This window comes from Dermacentor andersoni, chromosome 2 (genome assembly GCF_023375885.2).
Source record: "Dermacentor andersoni chromosome 2, qqDerAnde1_hic_scaffold, whole genome shotgun sequence".
Lineage (NCBI taxonomy): Eukaryota > Metazoa > Arthropoda > Arachnida > Ixodida > Ixodidae > Dermacentor > Dermacentor andersoni.
The window spans coordinates 48,333,520-48,352,272 of record NC_092815.1 but is presented as its reverse complement, the minus strand read 5'-3'; the positions used below and the strand labels follow the sequence as shown (position 1 = coordinate 48,352,272).

At 44.4% G+C, this 18,753-nt stretch overlaps 1 protein-coding gene across 1 annotated transcript in view; it reads left to right on the top strand.

Annotated features, from left to right (window-relative positions):
• LOC126542654 (protein 5NUC-like) overlaps window positions 1-18,753 on the top strand; it is a 66,993-nt gene that overhangs the window by 17,422 nt on the left and 30,818 nt on the right. The window contains exon 3 of the mRNA XM_050189793.3: window positions 12,404-12,541. Coding sequence (XP_050045750.1) covers window positions 12,404-12,541 — 138 coding nt within the window. The remainder of the gene's footprint in view (window positions 1-12,403; window positions 12,542-18,753) is intronic.

The window sequence follows — 18,753 nt, the reverse complement described above, 5'->3', positions numbered from 1 at the left end:
CAAGGGTTACAAATTTCGACAACGATGTGTTAGTCGTTATGCAGGGGTCCAGGCTATTCCATTCTCTTATTGCAAGAGGAAAGAACGAATATCTAAAACAGTCAGTGCGAAATGCATATTCTTTAAGTGTTAGTGAATGCTTATGGCGGGAAGCTCTGGTGTCAGCTAGGGATATATACAACGAATTATTTATACGTAATGCATTGTGTATTAATTGGAACAATAATTTTAGTCTTGCTAGTTTGGCGTGGTTTCGCAGAGTTGGAATACAGGCTTGTTTTAGCAGTTGGGTAGGTGAATCGCTATTCTTGTATTTGTTAAAGATGAATCTAATTGCCTTTCGATGCACTCCTTCTAGTTGGTAATAAGCTGTTGTGTATAAGGAAACAAAATTGTGTTACATATTCGAGAACTGGGCGAATAAATGCATTGTATGATAGCAGTTTAATTTCCGGTGGCGCAGCTCGAAGTCTTCTTGTGAGGAAGAACAGCCGTTTTAAAGCAGATGGTATGATACTATTAATATGCGACTCCAATCTTAGGTCATGTGAAATGATCAAGCCAAGATATTTATGCTAATGAACTCGGGTGAGTGGTATGTTATTGATAGTGTATTCGAAGTCCGACCTATGTTTTTTGCAGGTTATAGATAAAAAGGCAGTTTTTTTAATGTTCAGTTCCATCTGCCACTGTTTACACCACTTCACTACATCATGAAGGGCGCTGTTTAAATCAGCGCGATCATTCATAAATTTAATTTCATTATAAAGAATGCAGTCATCGGCAAAAAGTTTCATTTTAACTCGGTTGTTAGCGGGCAAATCATTAATAAAAATAAGGAATAGAGTGGGAGCAAGGACGCACCCTTGAGGCACCTCCGATGTAACTGTTGCAATGGAAGAAATTTCATTTTAACAACAACATACTGAAACCGGTCGGTTAAGTAATCTTCAATCCAATTGACAGTAGAACCATTGCCTAAAGTTGTTTTCAGCTTGCTGATCAGTTTTTCATGGATTACTCTATCAAACGCCTTCGAAAAATCTAATGCTATTAGGTAAACTTGTTTTCGATTATCAATGCTTTGGGATAAGTCATGCGTTAATTCAAGTAATTGGGTTATGGTTGAAAATCCCCACCGGAAACCATGCTGGATAGGCGATAATATTTGTGCTTGTTCTAGATAGCTCGTGATATGCTTTAATATGATATGCTCTAATAATTTTCCTTCTGTGGACGTTAGCAATATTTGACTTTAATTACCGACATCACTTTTGCTTCCTGCTTTATGAACGGGGATTACTTTCGCTATTTTCCATTCCTTTGCAAGGCTACATGTTGATAAGGATTTGTTAAATATTAGATGTAGATATTTCGCGTTGACTTCGGTATATCTTTGAAGAAAAGTGTTGGGAATATTGTCCGGGCCGTTTCCTTTTTTTGTGTCTATTGATAGTTATATGTTGAGCACTACTGACTCAGTTATCGTTGGCATGTCTAGCGGTCTCTGGTTGTAGTGATTCACCTCCGGAGTGCGACCATCGTCAGCAGTGAACACAGGCTGGAAGTATGTATTTAAGGAATTTGCAAAACTTAAATTTTGTTCCTGAGAATTGAGTGTTGCTTTGTTTTTTGGGGCTAAGATACTTCCAAAACTTTCCAGGGGAATGTTTTAAAAAGTTAGGAAGCGTAACTGAAAAGTAATGTGCTTTCGCTGTACTAATCTTTGCTTTCATTTCATTGATAGCACAGGTGAGTTTGCGTTTATGTTGAGGACCTTTTTTTGTTTTGAGCAATTTTCTTAGTCGCTTCACTTTGCGCTTCGCATGAATGACATCACGTGTTATCCATGGGTTATTTCTATTTATTAGTTTGGTTTTTGTTGGTATATAGTTATTGATACAGTGGGATACAATGTCTTTAAACCTTTCCCATAATTCGTCTATATCAGTGTTTGAAGAATTAGCGAGTTCTTCAAATGACTGATACTCCAAAATTAAGTGATTAACTATGCTTGAGTCGTCAGCTCTTGTAAAGTCTGGATAACTAGTTTTCGAAATAGAAGAATTTGTTGTGGTCTGAATGGGAGAAGTGCATAATGTTAATTTGTGATCTGATACTCCATCTAGCACTCCTAAGTTTTTCTTTGATTTCTCAGAAAGTGATTTCTCAGAAAGATGAGGTCAAGAATGTTGAGTGCACTGCCTTGAACACGTGTGGGCTCGTTGACAATTTGTGACAAGTCAAAACTAAGCATAATATCAAAAACAATTTCTGTACAAGGAGAGCGATAACACATGGTTGGCCAGTCGATATCTGGAAGGTTTAGATCCCCAAGAAGGACCAGCTGGGCTATTTGTACATGAAGTTCCATATACTGATATAATGATGTCATTGCGCGTTCATCAGTCGAAGGGCTACGGTAAACACAACCGACACTGATAGTGGTCGCACCAAAACTCAGCCTGCAAAAAAGTGCTTCGGCATTCTCGACTTCTGGTAAGACAGCGAAAGGAATTTTTTTATTTATTAGTAAAGCCACTCCTTCCCCTCGCGTTAATCTGTCTTTGCGCACAATCATGTAGTTGGGTGGGGCTATTTCTTTGTCCTGTATGTCATCTGTAAGCCACGTTTCTGTAATCGCCATGAAGTCAGGCTCTAGGCTGATAAGGAGAAACTCTAGTGCGTCAAGTTTATTCAGGATACTACGCGCATATACGTTTGCAAAGGTTATTTGTGTCGTTTTTGGGACGGCCGGGGGCGTAGGTGTGGTCCAATTCCTTGCTTGTTTTTTTGGCTTTTACTCGCACTTGTCTGTGCCTTTACAGGTACCCGGCAGTTCTTTTCTTCATCCCACTGAAACAATTCACCGTTGGTTCGAACTTTATCATAAACGAGCGCTATCTTTGCACCGGAATCTTTCATTTATTTTACACTAACCCACAGTTTTTTCCTTATGTCACGTACTCGGACAGAGAAGTCTTCACTGATCGCGTATTCAGTATTTGTGAGTTTGCGACAGTTTTTTAGCACAAGAGTCTTTTCACGGAAGTCAAGAAGTTTTAGTATTACAGGCCTGGTTTTCTCGGGTGAAGGTTCTCCTAACCTATGAATGCGTTCAATGGCAAAAGGTTGAATTTCAACAATATTCTTGGCAATGCTATCATTAAAAATTTGTTCAAGGGATTCATTGTCTTCTTCTTCATCTTATGGAATTCGGTAAACTAAAAGATTACACCGTCTCGAGCGATTTTCCAAATCATCCAGTTTTAATTCAAGCGAGGAAACAACCTTATATATATATATATATATATATAAATATATATATATATATATATATATATATATATATATATATATATATATATATATATATATATATATATATATATATAAAGCTCTCACTGAGCCTGAAAAATGCCTTAGTGAGTGTTATCTTTGTCATTGACAGACCAGAATATCAGTCATACATTATGAACCATTACAATCCAGTGTTACAAAAACTTTTTGAAGCATGTCGCTGCAGTGAGACATAAAGGGCGTTAAAATTTCTACTATGTTTTAATGAACTTTAGTGCATTTCACTGAAGATTAAATAACGCATACGTTTTGGAACACTATATTATAAGCTAACGTTAAGTAAATAAGTTGCCTAGGCGTTTCAGGTTTGTGTAATGTCCATGCATGTGACTGATAAACAGTCAATATACCAACAGAGTCTACGTGGCATTTATTTATGTTTATTTGTTTATTGATATTGCAATCATAATGGCAATTTTGACAGAGCGAATTATGGAACAAAGCTAATTACTAAATTTGAAAAAATGTAACAAATACCAAACTTGCACACCTTAAAATGCAGAAAGTACTACTGCCGAAGCCAAGAAATATCAAAATTTTGTGAAGTGTACTAGCTGTTTCATAAGCCAAGACGTACAGAATTAATTTTACCAATTACCTGTAGGGACGCTTAAAAGAACCGTTGAAAAATTGGCATAGAAGTTATTCGCATCACAGAAAAACGGAAATGATAATAATGTTTATTCCTGAAATACCCATCGAATAACGGCCAAAATTGCACTTGCCGTTTTAGTGCTGGCGCTGCCGCCGGTAGGTCAGAATAATCTAGCGGGCCCAAAAAGTAAGGTTCTGAAACGTCACTCGACGACTATATATTTGCATCCTGTTGAGATCAGTTCAACCGAACAAATCAGTAATCGTAAAATTATTGGCGTCAATAGGACAATCGTAACCAAGCTCTCGAAACCGAGCATTTTACGATAAAATTGTAAACGCTGCTAGATATGGAATACAGAAACAAATCACAACATACAAAAGTACGAAGAATATGATTTCAGCGCACTAGTTTCGAAACGAAAGAGTAAAAATTTCGTTCAAGGACGTTATCATTAGCGAGGCTGTTCCAATCGTTAACGACTCTCGAAAAAAAAGGAGCACTTGTAGCAAACAAGGCATAAGCGAAAGGGAGTAAATGTTAAATTATGCCTTTGTCTAGTGGCATACCCGGATAACAAAGAGATTACTTTTGATGTATCAGTGTTGCAGTGCCCATAAATTAGCCGGTAAAAATTAATACGGGAACAGCGATTCCTCTGTGACAAAGTAGATAAATTAACCTTGGCTATGAGAGCTGTTATTGAAGAGCGTCCCAATGTTTTATGTAAAGAGGATAATTTTTATTGTATTTTCTCTGTTTTGTCAATATCAGATTTAGTCAAAAAGTCGCAGATTACAGAAGCATGGTCTACTAGTGGTAAGACAACAGTTTTATAGGCTAGCAACCGAAGAGCATGGGTCAATAATTTTAAAGCTCTTCGATGAAAGAGCAGTTTTCGCTTTGGGTTAGCTGCAACAAGGTAAATGTGCTTTGACGAATGAAGGGTGTTATTCATCCAATGTCCTAAATACTTAAAGTGAGTTCTTTTATTAAGAAGCAGATTATTTGTACAAAACCTAAATTTCAAAGGTTTTCTTTCAGAGTAATAGTCATAAAAACGGTTTCGAAATTGGTTTCGATTTGCCAGAATTGGCACCACGCAATAATCCTCTGGAAGCCCTGATTCAGCTTTTTTCGGCCAGAAGAACTTTTGACCTCCGAGCGACAACAAGTCAGCGTACAATTTAATTTTAACTGAAATATCTGTTTCTCATTAATCAATATGAGAAATAAAAGCGGGCCAAGCAAGGGTCACTATGAGACGCTATTGTCTACTGAAAGTGGCTCTGAAGAGTGGACTTTGTAAACAACGTATTTCTGCCAGTTACTTAGGTAGGTTGTCTACCTGGTTATCAATTGTGTGTTCTTGAGGACATCAGTTAGTTTATAAAGTAACTATTTGTGAGAAAATTCGTGAAATGTTTGTTGAAATCCGTAAAGATTGAGTCAGTTTGGTTACCATAATAAATTGCTTCTGCGAAATTATGAACGGTTCCGGTTGGCTGAGTAGATGCATAAAAACCTGTAATGAACCCGTGTTGATATCGTGCTAATATATTTACATGACGGATGACGACAGTTTAGATTCCGTGTTCAATTTCAGATTGAAGGATTGCAAATAGAGCACGATTCAAAGGAACACAGATAACCTAGATTTCCTAGCACGAAAAGGCACTTAGTCTACATTGTCCCTAAATATTTCTTGTTCTCTACATTCGTGACAAGAGAATTAAATTATTCACCGCATGTTGTTAACACGGCCATGGCAATTACCCAAGCTTCATACAGGTCAAATACTACGCTTCCGCCCTTGATCTACCTACAAGACGCCGTGAAGTAGTAATTGGTCGGAAATCCGCGAGAACCGGAAGCGAATTGTTCAGGCTGGCGTGAACGAGCTCAACTGCTCCGAAATCTACGCCTTTCTATACAGTCTACCTGAACGTAAAATTTATTTCAATTGATTTTGGGAGGTCATTTATCGCTATGCTTGCAAATGTACTGAAATTGAGTGCATTTAGTGATGCCTCAGAAGAGGCAGCGTTTCAACATACTCAAATTGGTTTGGTAGGAAATAAGAAAACAATTTTGTGAACACAATATGAATACTGTGGTTGACCACTGTGCTGTTCAATTTACAATTCAATTACAATTTGAGGACTGTCAATATGAAGGCAACCTTGATTTAATCATGGTCATGGAACCTATGCATCATAGAGTGATTTTCGGCCGCACACATGTAGCTTTTGAATAATGAGCTGCGTTCTAGAAGGCCATTTTTGAAGCGGCTTTCCTAGCTCCTAGGTAGCTAAGATGTTTCCAGAAACACCACCGGTCGCTAAATATTGTTGCGCGAACGAAGGATTAAAACTGGAAACAATTTACAAAATATATTTACAAGAGATAATGCAGCACTGGCCAGTTCAGCCGACAGGTCGAGAGCCAGAGAGCGTTATTCATCCTCTTTTCTCGTGTGATGGCGCCCACGCTCCTCGTTCACACAATCAAATACCACACCCGTGTAGCAATATAAAAGCTTGTCGCTAAACTGACAAGAAAGTCGCTAAATCTTGTGACAAAATAGCTTAAATGGCAAGATTGATTACAGACCATTAAATTATAAGAAACAAAGCGTATTTTGTGTTTTCCTAGATGGTTAGGTTAGACGACCCCTACAAATACCGGATGATGCAAGCAGCGGAAGATGAAACTGGTTTTGAACCGCCAGACGACAGGCTTCCCAGCAATACAGGTGTGCAAGGCGCATCGCGCAGACCGCTCACACCGCGTAGAACTGTACTCTGCTTGGTGCGGTCAGCCGAGCGCTATCTGCACGGCCCGAAAGACAATCCTCGCTGACAAAGCAGGGAATACCTTGTAAAAAAGCATATGCTTTCGGCGGTAGCATTCCGAAAGACAACTTGACCTCTGCGGTTGGCTTTTCCGGCACGCAGCTGAGAGTCACCACTTTCGAAAGTGGGGCCAATGGCATACTTTGCCCACCCCCACTTCTGGTGGTAAAGGGGCAGGTGCCCCCCCCCCCCCCCGGCCTTCGGTAAGTACGCCTGTGGCGTTCAGTCATTGTCTACCCTACGATGGGAAAGGCGAACAAAAATGTATATATAGAGGGGAAAGCGGTGCATGCGTGCACTAAATTTCGCAGACAGCGCCAGGCACTCGAAGTAGCTCGCACAAGCGAGCTGTTTTCAACAAGCACAAATGGGCCTTAATTTCCTTCTGGGTGAATGATGGGTGACTAAGAAATACCAGTATCGGTATACGGGCACTGGACGATCGTCTAATCGCATTGGACATTGATTGTCCTTGTATATAAAATTGAGGACAGTGACACAGTGTGTTGTCTATGTTCTACTCACAATCATAGGGATCACGTGCAGGACTGGATCATTGTCTTTTTGCATTCGAGGTCCGCTTTTCGGTTTTAATCAGTGTGGTATAACATAACACGTTGTAGACGGTGGCCTTGATGATATATTGAGCGTGCGCCGTGATCACGTATATATGTGGGTTTCCAATATGGCGAATAGACAGTTGGTAGTGAGCGCTTGTGTGAAAATTTGGAGGATGTCCTTTCATGAGGTGGTCGTGTGTGTGAGTACGTGCGTGTACGCGAGTTTGTTCTCTTGCGCTCTGAAGCAAGTTTCCAAGGCAAGACTATATATCTTGCGGCATGGTTCCCATAAGTTGTGGGAGCGCGGCGTCCATCTGCGCCATCAATAGTGGTTAGAAAGGAGAACCAAAGCAGGGGGAAAGAGGCTAAGAAAACTTTTCCTATAAAGCAAAAAAAAATTGGCCGACAGTTACTTTTTTCGTAATGCTATCTTTGAGTGCTGCTGCTGCCTTACTTCAACGACAGGCAACCGCATACATAACACGCAGTGCCGAACGGGGCCTGTTCTTCGTTTCGGATTTGGCAGCCCACACCGCGATCCGCCGCTATCGAGCCGGTGCTCCGGCGACGTGCCACCGCGTCATCTTAGCCGCCTCTGAGAGGGGGGGAGGTGATTAGCAATTGTTATTTGGTGTTTCTTCTGTGGTGGGATGACGAAACGGGCGGCGAACAGGGGTATTGAGTAGAGGTCACACATTCATTCACGGAAAGACAGGCCTCAATGTGGCCGCACAAGATTGGCGCGGGAAGTAGAAGTGAGGGGACGAAACGCTAAAACTGTCTTTCAAGTCACAGCAGCGGCACTGCGCCATGTAAGGGGAGGTATAGGGCAAGAGTGGAGGCGGGCGAAGTACAGCCAGGCACAAGCACTGCCAGAGGCGAGAAACGCCGCTGAGGAACGCGCCTCGTAAACGGAAAAGCGAAAGAAACGGCTGAGAGCCGTACAGCCACGCGACGCGGAGACGGAGGAGCGGAGAGCAGTGGATCCCGAGCGAGGTAAAGCCCCTTGATAATTAGAGCGAGGTGGCAAGGAGCGCCCGCCGCCGGCACCGCGGCAGAGCCGCGACAGCGGGGAAGAGACGGCGAGGGCGGAGTGGACGGTAGCGGCAAGAGTCACCGCAACGACGCTGCGCGGAGGAAGGGGGCGAAAAAATAGGCGAGAACACGTGATCCGGCTTTGGAGGACAAGGGGAGAGTAAGACTCGCGCCGCACGCGAGAGATGGCAGCAGAAGTGCGCGCAGCTTAGCGCAGCTAAAGCAGCGCGCGGATGATGACCACGGCTATGGCGAAGCCGACGGCGAGGCACGACGGCGACGCGAGACGCGGGAACGGACGCCAAAGAGCTGCACTCAAAAAGAAAAGTCACATGCCTGCGCGGGACACGCAGCACAGTAACAGCGCAAGCTGGAGGAGCGGCTACATCCATTTTTGGCAGCACACACTAGACGGTCTTCGCCGCTAAATCTCTGCGTCTTTTTGATGAAAATGGACTGAACTATCCACCCGTCATCGACGGCGAGCTGCGACTTGTACTGCTCTCAGCACAGCGGTCTGCTGAGCCTGACGTTGCCTGGTTGCAGCCGCACTCGTAGCTCTACGAGTCGCTTCTTCAGTAGCGGTTCGTACCTTGCGAGGAGGCGCCATGAAGTGTACCGAATGGTTAACACAGGTATCGAGACTACGCGACCCACATGTCACATCTCTTGACGCGTGGTACGATACTATGCAACTGCTACATATAGGCGGAATACAACGCAACTTCAATGCGAAGTTTGCACGTATCGACGCTACGCAGCGAGCCTCTCACATGGCGTGACAAGTGGCACGATACGATTCTGCTGCTGCTGATGATCATTTATGGCACCTTCTTTGAAAGGAGGCGTTCCCGAATAGTCACTTAGCCTGTTTGATTTAATCAGCTATGCTATACATGTTTTTCATTCTAGCATTTTGTGCATATTTTCTTAATCTTATTTTTCTTCCTCAAAACTCTTACATCTACATTGCACCGCTACCTATGCAGCTCCCACATGGCGTGCCACCTGGCGCGCAATAATATGCAACTGCAATGGAAAGTGTGCATGTATCGACGCTATGCGACACGCATCTCACATCACGTGACTGCTCGCGCACTAAGACGCGTGTATAGGGCATGTTTCGGCATTAACTATCAAGCGCAGTGGTAGAGTAGCTGTCTCCCGTGCGGAGGGTCCGGGTTCAATTCCCGCGGGAACAGGGCATTAATGCGGAGGCATTCTTTGGTGAGTACCCCAGCAAAATCTGCCCGTCCGTTACGCCTTATATATGCAAAATAAATGCATAATTAGTCTAGTGAGCACATATAATCGTTATAATAGTGTAATAGTACATAAGTGGCAGCGTTCGAAAAAAAGAACAAGATATTTCGAACCATGGACTACAGCGTACGTAATCATTCTTCGGCGAGTGCCCCAGCAAGATCTATCCGTTCCGTGAGGCTTTACATCTGCGAAAAAATACATAATTGGTAAAGTTAACACATGTAATCGTTATAGTACTGTAATAATATATGATTGGTAGCGTTATAAAAAAAACCCACAGAAATACTGCTGACTGGGATTCGGGCTATGGACCACAGCGTGGCAGACAGATGTCTATGTGAGCCACATTACATTCATGGGAGTGAAAGTTGCTTTGGCCTCAGTTTACATCACAGGACATCACAGGACATTAAGCGGTTTCTCTCCCTTTTCTTAGTTTCTTACAGTAATGCATAAGCATTCTTTGGCAAGCGCGCCAGCAAGATCTGTCCGTCTCGTGACACCTTATATCTGCAAAATAAATGCATAATTGGTCAAGTTAACACATTTAATCATTGTAATAGTGTAATCGCGTAGTTCATTGGTAGCGTTAGAAAAAAAAATAAGAACGCTGGGTTCGTCACCACGTCAAGGCTGTAACAAAAAAGGAAAATGATGAAGTTAACACATGTAATCGTTATAATAGTGTTATAAACGGTGACGCCACCGTCGCCGCGTTAAGGTCGTAACAAAAAAAAAAAGGACAAAATTGGAAGTGGCCTAGTTCGGCTATGCCAGGATATACGTAGCGAAAGCTAAGACATAGCATGGTTAGCTTTGGTTAATCTTGATTGCAAGTCTAGGTTAGTCTGGTTGTCTAGCCAGTTACAGCGTTTAGCCAGTCGTTTGGCGCGCTGTTCGTTTGTTTCCTGGGCGATTCGTTTCCTCTTCATCTCGTTCCGATGTCGATGCGAGGCCTCCTCCTGCTTATCAAAATTGTCGCCGCCCATGCTGCCGCCTCAACTGTGGTTGCGGTGCACGCGAGCTCTCCTTTTCAATCCTCCGACATGTTATCAGGCATGCGACGCAGCTGGCGAAGCGAGCGGAGGCGAGCGCATCGACGAGGAACGCGGTGTGACGAGGAACGCGGTGTAACGTCATGTGCCTCCTTGGAGCACGGCCACGGCTAAATCGCAAGTTTCTCGGCCAAGGCTGTCGTATGGCAAAAGAAAACCTGGTTGTGACGGCGTTTTGGCTCAGTTGATAGATACTATATCTGCAAAATAAATGTATGATTGGTCAAGTTAACACATGTAATCTTTATAATAGTGCGATAGTAGGTGATTGGTAGCAATGGGTAGACGTGCATTTGCTAGCTAAACAAGTAAGCTAAAGCGAAGTATCAGCCGAGCCAAATAATGCTTAATTACGCATTAGTAGACAATTATCAGAATTTCTGCAGCAATTTTTTTCTCGTTCCTGGCGATAGCTGCGACGGACAACGGCGGTGGCGATGGACAACATCACCAACCAAAATGGCTATTGGAATGAGCCCATAACACTTACGCTGTAATAACTGGCAGATGCAGCCGCGCGTTACCATCAGTGTACCTGCGGAGTTCCACCTCTGTATAGTGGCCACAGAGCGAATACTTGAAGGGCCAGGTAAAGGGGTCCGAGGACTCCTTTCTGCCAGATTTACGCGCCTCGTGATCCTGAGAAGCTGTGAACGCACTTTTACCGAATCTGTGAACATATTCTGCATGGTGACATATTTTTTTCTCTCACAGTCACTCACTCCATGGCACAGTGTGGGTGTAGGTCAGTTGGTGATTCATGATTTTGGAAGTAAAACACGAGACTTGAAGGAAGGGACAACACGAAGCGGTTGTCCACTCACTTCGAAGGATGTTCATACCATGTTTCTCAGTACTAACTTACTTCATTTGTTGTTTTTGTATACGCGCCTAAAGCTAGACTTCTAACAACCATTTGATTAATTTGTAGTGTATTTCACCTCACACTTTAAACACAGCGCCAAATGTCTAGAAACCATGGATATTTTCGACAGGCCCTGCACTACCGTGTACAGGCACCTCCACAATGCTCTGTGTTCTACTATAACGGCGTTTCTCTTGCCTTTCACTTTGATTGCCATGTTCTTACCCGCCGTGGTTGCTCAGTGGCTATGGTGTTGGACTGCTGAGCACGAGGTCGCGGGATCGAATCCCGGCCACGGCGGCCGCATTTCGATGGGGGCGAAATGCGAAAACACCCGTGTACTTAGATTTAGGTGCACGTTAAAGAACCCCAGGTGGTCGAAATTTCCGCAGTCCTCCTCTACGGCGTGCCTCATAATCAGAAAGTGGTTTTGGCACGTTAAACCCCATAATTAATTAATTAATTAAATTGCCATGGTCTTATTTTTTCATGCAATTTGCTCTCTATTTAAACCATACTCGAATGCCTTCGTACTCTTCGACCTTCGAAGTATCGTTTCCATGTATTCAAATTTAGCATGAAGCCGAATATTTTTACACTGAACTTAACATTGAGATTTCGCCCTCCTCTTCGCAGATATAAGCTGAATATATCATCCTGCACTGTCTGCTTAGAGAAAATGTTACCTGGGTAACGTAAACCTGAAAGGTGTTGCTCCACAACCAAACCGTCTTATTTATTTGGTAGCTCGGCTATAACCTAACTTACTGACCATGCGCCTAGAATGCTAGCATGTGTCTCCAACCTTGCAGGTTAAAGCACTGAAAGCAGAATATCCCGGTGCGCTATTTATGAATGCTGGAGACTTCTATCAAGGAACTCCGTGGTACACTATATTAAAGGACAAGATAGTCTCAGCAGTTATGGGAGCAATGCAATACGACTACGTGGTAAGTATATCATTTTGATCGCTGCTCGTGCAATGTTATATGTTAAAGCGATGTTGAAATAAATTCATATCGTCATTTTATTTACTTTTATAGCTGGTATTGAGATAGTCCGACACCTAGAGAACTGCAGCTTACAGAATTATATGCAACTGGTTGGTACCTCAGGTTCATGCCTTCTTATAAAGAACGAGCGAATATTCAAAATTTCGACTAAGAATTATATATGATTATAATGATATTCTGTTCACTGGTTAGATGCAGTAGCTTCCCGTCACACCAATGTCGAAAAGACATGCAATATCACTCTAATCATGAGTACTTTATATGAACAATTTAGTTGGCAACGTTCACTGAACTAAACGTTTATATTTACTGCAAGCATCTCGTTACGAGGCCTTTTATATCTGCGCTCCGACGAGTGCTGTTCAAACGATTTTACAGAGCGCCAATTGCATGTGAGTACGAAAAGCCGTTGTGAAAGTTAAGGTGCCATTTACGCTTTAGTCGTTGTAGGTTGCTGTATCTAGACTTTGTCAATGCAGCGTACGCCCAAAAACTTCACCTGTGCCGGCCGTGCCCATGTAGAAATTCGCGGTATTTTCTTCGGTAATAAGTGCGCACACTTTAACGTCCATGTCACTGCTGGTATGTTCTCTTCCATCAGGGTCTCCTAGAGAGAGAGAGAGAGAATGCATAGAGAGGAAGGAAAGAAGGAAAGTTAACATGAGTTAGTTCCCGTTGGATATATCCTGCACGGAGGGATGGGGTCGGCAGATAAACAGTGAAAACGAAAAGAGAAACCTCTTAATTTGCACAGGATAACTCAACCGCACCTTACATGTCTTTACTGTCACACGGTGCTGTCAACCACTCTTCCTAAAACATTGGTTATTGTTGAAGGCATATGACAGAGTTTAGAAGCTCGCTTCTGTACTTGTGACGTTTTCGTGCTTCTTTGTCACATATGAGGTCACTGCAGATCGCCATGAAAACTTATCCATAATGGTGGGTTGCACTTTCATTCGCAGTATACAGCATCGCATAAAATGCCACATTTAATCGGTTCACCTCTTCCCTTGCTCTAATTTCTAGGATGCTTCAATAGCGGCAGGCAGATGATGGCTTGCAGAACTCAGAGTTCTGAGACTGCGGAGTTCAAAGATATAGGAGAAAAAAAATGAAGTGCAGCGAGCTTACGCACAAAACAGTCTGCGACAACGTAACCTCACACGGGTCCCACCGTGAAATCCATTTTGTCCTCGTTAAGCATTTGTCGTAGTACGTCAGCTAGCCGCCATCGTTGATCATTTGTCTCCTGGTAATTTTAGGCATTGGCTATACGCCAGTTGTCTACATCAGCGGCAAAAATTAAAAAAAAGAGAGCTTCCGTTTATTCTACCTAATAACTACCGAACTATTAATGCTAATGCAATATGTATAGCACTCAGCTTAATTTCCTCCTAACAAGATAGACGGGTCGCCTGGAATGCGGTAGCATCTATAATTATTTTCTTTATTTTTCCCAAGTGCTTGACTTCAAGCACCAATGCTTGACTTCTAGGAAGTATTTATGTCTGACTTTCACCCGTGCACATCCGTGTACCAAAGAGTAACTAATTGAAAAAACTTTGTAAATAGATATTAATAGAAAGTGCCATGTTAGAGGTGGGGACATCTTTGACTTAAACAAATATTACATGCACTAATGTTCACGAAGCATAAAACGAACATGATGACATAACATCACAGTACCGCGTAGTTAGGGAAGGGAACGAGGCGGTCCCCTCTACATCCCTTCAAATGAAAGCTATAGCCCATTTTCGCAAAGCGGCACACGAGTATAAGTACAAGGAGTGATGCACCCCCTTCTACCCTATAAAAGGTACGCGCGTGCTCACGTCCAAAAAGCTAACTTCTCCAACGTATTGCGTTAGGTAGGCAAGTAAACAACATCATTCGCTAGAGTCATGGCTCCATCTCGGGAAAAAGCTTCTGGTATCCATTTTGCGGCGTTTTTCACCCCGATAGAAGCAGGGGATCTGTTTTTCGGGTCCACGCAGAGCGACCGACATCGGAATGAACTGCAAAATGCCACGGCTGCACGGTTGGCACATAAATATACCTGACCAATTCTTCTAGTCCTGCGGAGAAGTATACGGGCGAGTCACAATCAGTCTCATTATCTGCCATCTTAGAGCCTCTCTCAAGCGCCACTAAGCAAACCACTATACCACGCTGCAGATGCTGCAATTTCTCCGGCCTAAACGCGCTGTCTAAGACAACTTGAAGTATGTGTAGCCGCGCCTTTGAATTTTACACCAGATCACAACGGCACACTTCCTTATGCTAAAGAGGAGTGGGGGCCTGGAACGCGAAATGTTAATCCATGCAAGAAGAAGAGTTGACATGCTATGGGACGGACGCTCTAGAATTGTATGTTATGCAAACATGTTCCCAAAAGTTCTCGCACTCCTCAAAGTATCGGCAACGCTCACAGTGACAACAGCTGCTGAAAAACGTAGTTTCTCAAAACTGAAGAGAGAAAAAAAATATTTGCGGAAGCGGATGGCTGAAAAGCTAGAACAATCCACTCACCGGGTAGCAGTCAGTGCCGACGAATTTATATCCGCGTTTATGGAGAAACAACTCACGAAAGTAGCGGGCAAATATTGAAACTAGGGTCAAAACGTCTTGTAAAAAAAAATAATAATAAAAAGTCATAGGCCTGCGCGGCACATTCAGCACAGTCACGTCGTAAGCTGGAGGAGCGGCTCCATAAGAGCTTCATTTTCGGCAGCGCAGAGTAGAGGGTTTTCGCGGACGAGTCTCTGCGTCATTTTCACGAGATCGACCTGAACTCTCCCACCGGAGTCGATGGCGAGTTACGGCTTGTGCTGCTCTCTGCACAGCTGTCTCCTGAGCTTGACGTTGCCTGTTTGTAGCCACGCCCATAGCTCTGCCATTCGTTACTTCAGCAGTGGTTCGCACCTTGCGAAGAGACACAATCAAATGTACCGAAGAGTAAACACAGGCATCCAAAGTAAGCGGCGCACATGTCACATCCCTTGATCTGTGGGACGATACGATGATGTTGCGGTTGATGATGATGATGATGACGACGATGATGATGATGATGATTTGCTGGCATCCACTTTTATACGGGGCGGTGGCAAATAGTCACCTAGCCTGCTTGACTTAACCAGGTCCAGCCACATGCAACATGCAATTGCTACATGTCCCGACACCTCGTGGAATCAATGCAACTGCAATGCAAAGTTTGCATGTATCTAAGGCACTCGGCGCACATGTCATATCGCGTGACAAGTGAGTGAGTGAGTGAGTGAGTGAGTGAGTAAACTTTTATTGGGTCCAGCAAAACGCGAGAAAGCGTGCACCCGGCTAATCTGAAGACGGGACTGACAGATCTAGTCTGTCGGCCCGATCGCGGGCGCGCTGCACGGCCAGGATTTGGTCCTCAAAGACGGGACTTCGCAGGAGCGCGTCCCACTCTTCCTTGGTGAACTTCGGGCCCAGCGACCCGCATTCCCAGAGCATATGAAGCAAAGTAGCAACCTCACCACAGGCCACGCAAGAACAATTCGGATAAATCTCGGGATATATGCTGGTAAGGGACGCCGGATTTGGGTAGGAGTTCGTTTGCAAGAGTTTGAGCGTGTTCGCTTGCAGCCTGCTTAGCTTGGAATGAGGCGGCGGGCTTCTCTTTAAGCAAAATAATTTAGTAAGTTCATTGTGCGTGATAGGACCGTCTCTGTGTCTGGGGAGAGAGTCGCCCGATCAGGGGGCAGCGCGGTCGGTAAAGCCACGCGCAGCCTCGTGGGCGGACTCGTTGAGGTTCAGAGGAACCCCCTCAATCGCCCCGACGTGGGCAGGGAAACAAAAGATGGAGTGTATGGAGGTGTCGCCGAGTTTGGCACCTTTCAGAATTTGAATTACCTGCCGGGCTACCCCGCATTTCTGGAATACCCTGATGGCGGCTTTCGAATCGCTATACACCCTGTCTCTCCGACCGTCTTGCATGGCGAGTGCAATGGCCACTTGGTCGGCCACCTCTGGGTTCGTCGTCCGGACGGAAGCACAGTTGATGACTTTGCCCAGCGTGTCAACGACGGAAACCGCAAAAGCCTTGCCGTCTCGGTATGCAGCTGCGTCCACGAAGCTTGCTGCGATTTTGTCCATGTTTATTTCCTTTAGTATATTCAATGTTCTTGCCTTGCGACGACCTGCGTTGTGAACAGGATGAACGTTGAGGGGAAAAGGGGCTACCACGATCTTCTCCCCTATTTCACTGGGGCTTTGGGTGTTTTCAGCCAAACTCTTGGTGGGTGCGAGTCCGATCTCCTCGAGGATACGGCTGCCGGCCGGCGTGTTGGACAGCCTAGTTAGCTGCGCCCGTTCCGGAGCCTCGGCTATCTCCTGCATGGTGTTGTGTATGCCGAGCCGAAGGAGGTCCTCAGTATGCGTTCTGACTGGCAATAAGTGGCGCGATTTGATGCTGCTGCTGCTGTTGGTGATGATGATGATGATTTTTTGGTATCCCCTTAGAAACGGGACGGTGACAATCAGACACCTAGCCTGCTTGATCTAATCATGTATACTATACATGTTTTTCATTCTAGCATTTGTATACGTCTCTTTAATCTTCTTTTTCTTCCTCAAGACCATTCATTTTTTTGGCCAATCTCCCATAGTGGGTGGGAGCCACATATTTGTTAAGAAACACTGTATTGTACAGCTACGCTGGATGGATAGATGATATGAGCGTGCCCTTTGGAATGGTGCGGTGGGTTGCGCAACCAAGCTCTTGTTACTATATTGGCTAATGTCCTATACCTATCTTCAAAGAAAGACCATCATGAGCCATTCCACTCTGTGAAGGTGGATGTCCCGCGAAGCTGTTTACTGTACCACACAAAGGTGACGATATAGGTAAGCACACACATTCTCGTATGACCTCTGTTATTAAATGTGTCCTTCGCGAAGGACAATGAATGGCTCATAACCCCGTAAACTTCGGTCTCCCCATTACGACGACACAAGAGAAGTGAACTTCTACGCTGGAATGATGAGCGGCAACGGAACCCGCTGTGGAAGACGACGACGACTACGAAAGCGCGAGCAGTGGCGCGAGCGCGCGTTAGCAGTCCTTTTTTGAAAAGTTGTACAAAACAGCTTTTTTTTAAAAGACATTTGGGGCCCCATAACGTAAAACTATTTCAATATGTTTCTATTCCGATCTCCTGACGTCAAACTTGCGTAATCACCGACGCAAGCACCGGGCGGTCACCGACAGGGTTGTCTGTACAGACCAGTCACTCTCCCCGTCCATAGGAGGGCACTTTTGTTTGCTTGAAAAACGAATAACATTGCCTACACTGAGCGGCTTGTCGTATCTAATTGGCTGACAAGAGGCAAGGAGAACGCTTAAGTGGAGAGGGATCCGCTGGGGCAGAGCCAGTGCACTGAAAATCGATAACCGGATGAAGAGGGTGGTGCCGGCATCTGCGGTTGGTCGGCTTTCCCTTACTTAGCTTGTGGTGGCTGGTCAAAAATCGCGGCGGCATGCAACGGAAGCTTAAGAATGACGCTAAAGCTGACCCTCAGCTAAGAAGAGTTGGCAGAATGAGGTGGTAAACGTGCCGAAAGTGCTCGAAAACGTTACACGGCCACACAAGAAGCTTTATTATACGCAAATACACCCATGCTCTCCGGCAGGTGCGAGTAGCCAGCGTCTCAGCGATCGACGGCAGCCATCTTTTATTCCTTTCGGAATGGGGCAGCCTGTGGCTATTCCGAAGAAAATTCAGTTTTGTTCGGCATATTAATGCATCTTTATCGCGTACACGTCACTTTGACGCGGTGAGTTTGTGCGGTTTTGTGACGTCGCGTGACAGGCAGGTGAAGTGGGTGCAGCCCGAAAACTCTTTACCAATAGCCGAGGGCTAATGGCGAAAAGGGGTCGAATCAGAAATAACCGTTTTACTTTTTTCTGTCGAATCATGCATAATCAGTGTGTACACATCATATCAGATGGGGAGTTATCGCGGTTTTCGTGACGTCGCGTGACAGACAGGTGAAGTGGGGGTGGTCGAAAAAAGTTTTTGATCAATCGTGGAGGGCTGATAGCAGAATTGGAATAGAAAAGTTTGGAATAGTTTTACGTTATAGCGCCCTTGTTCTTACCATTGTTCCTG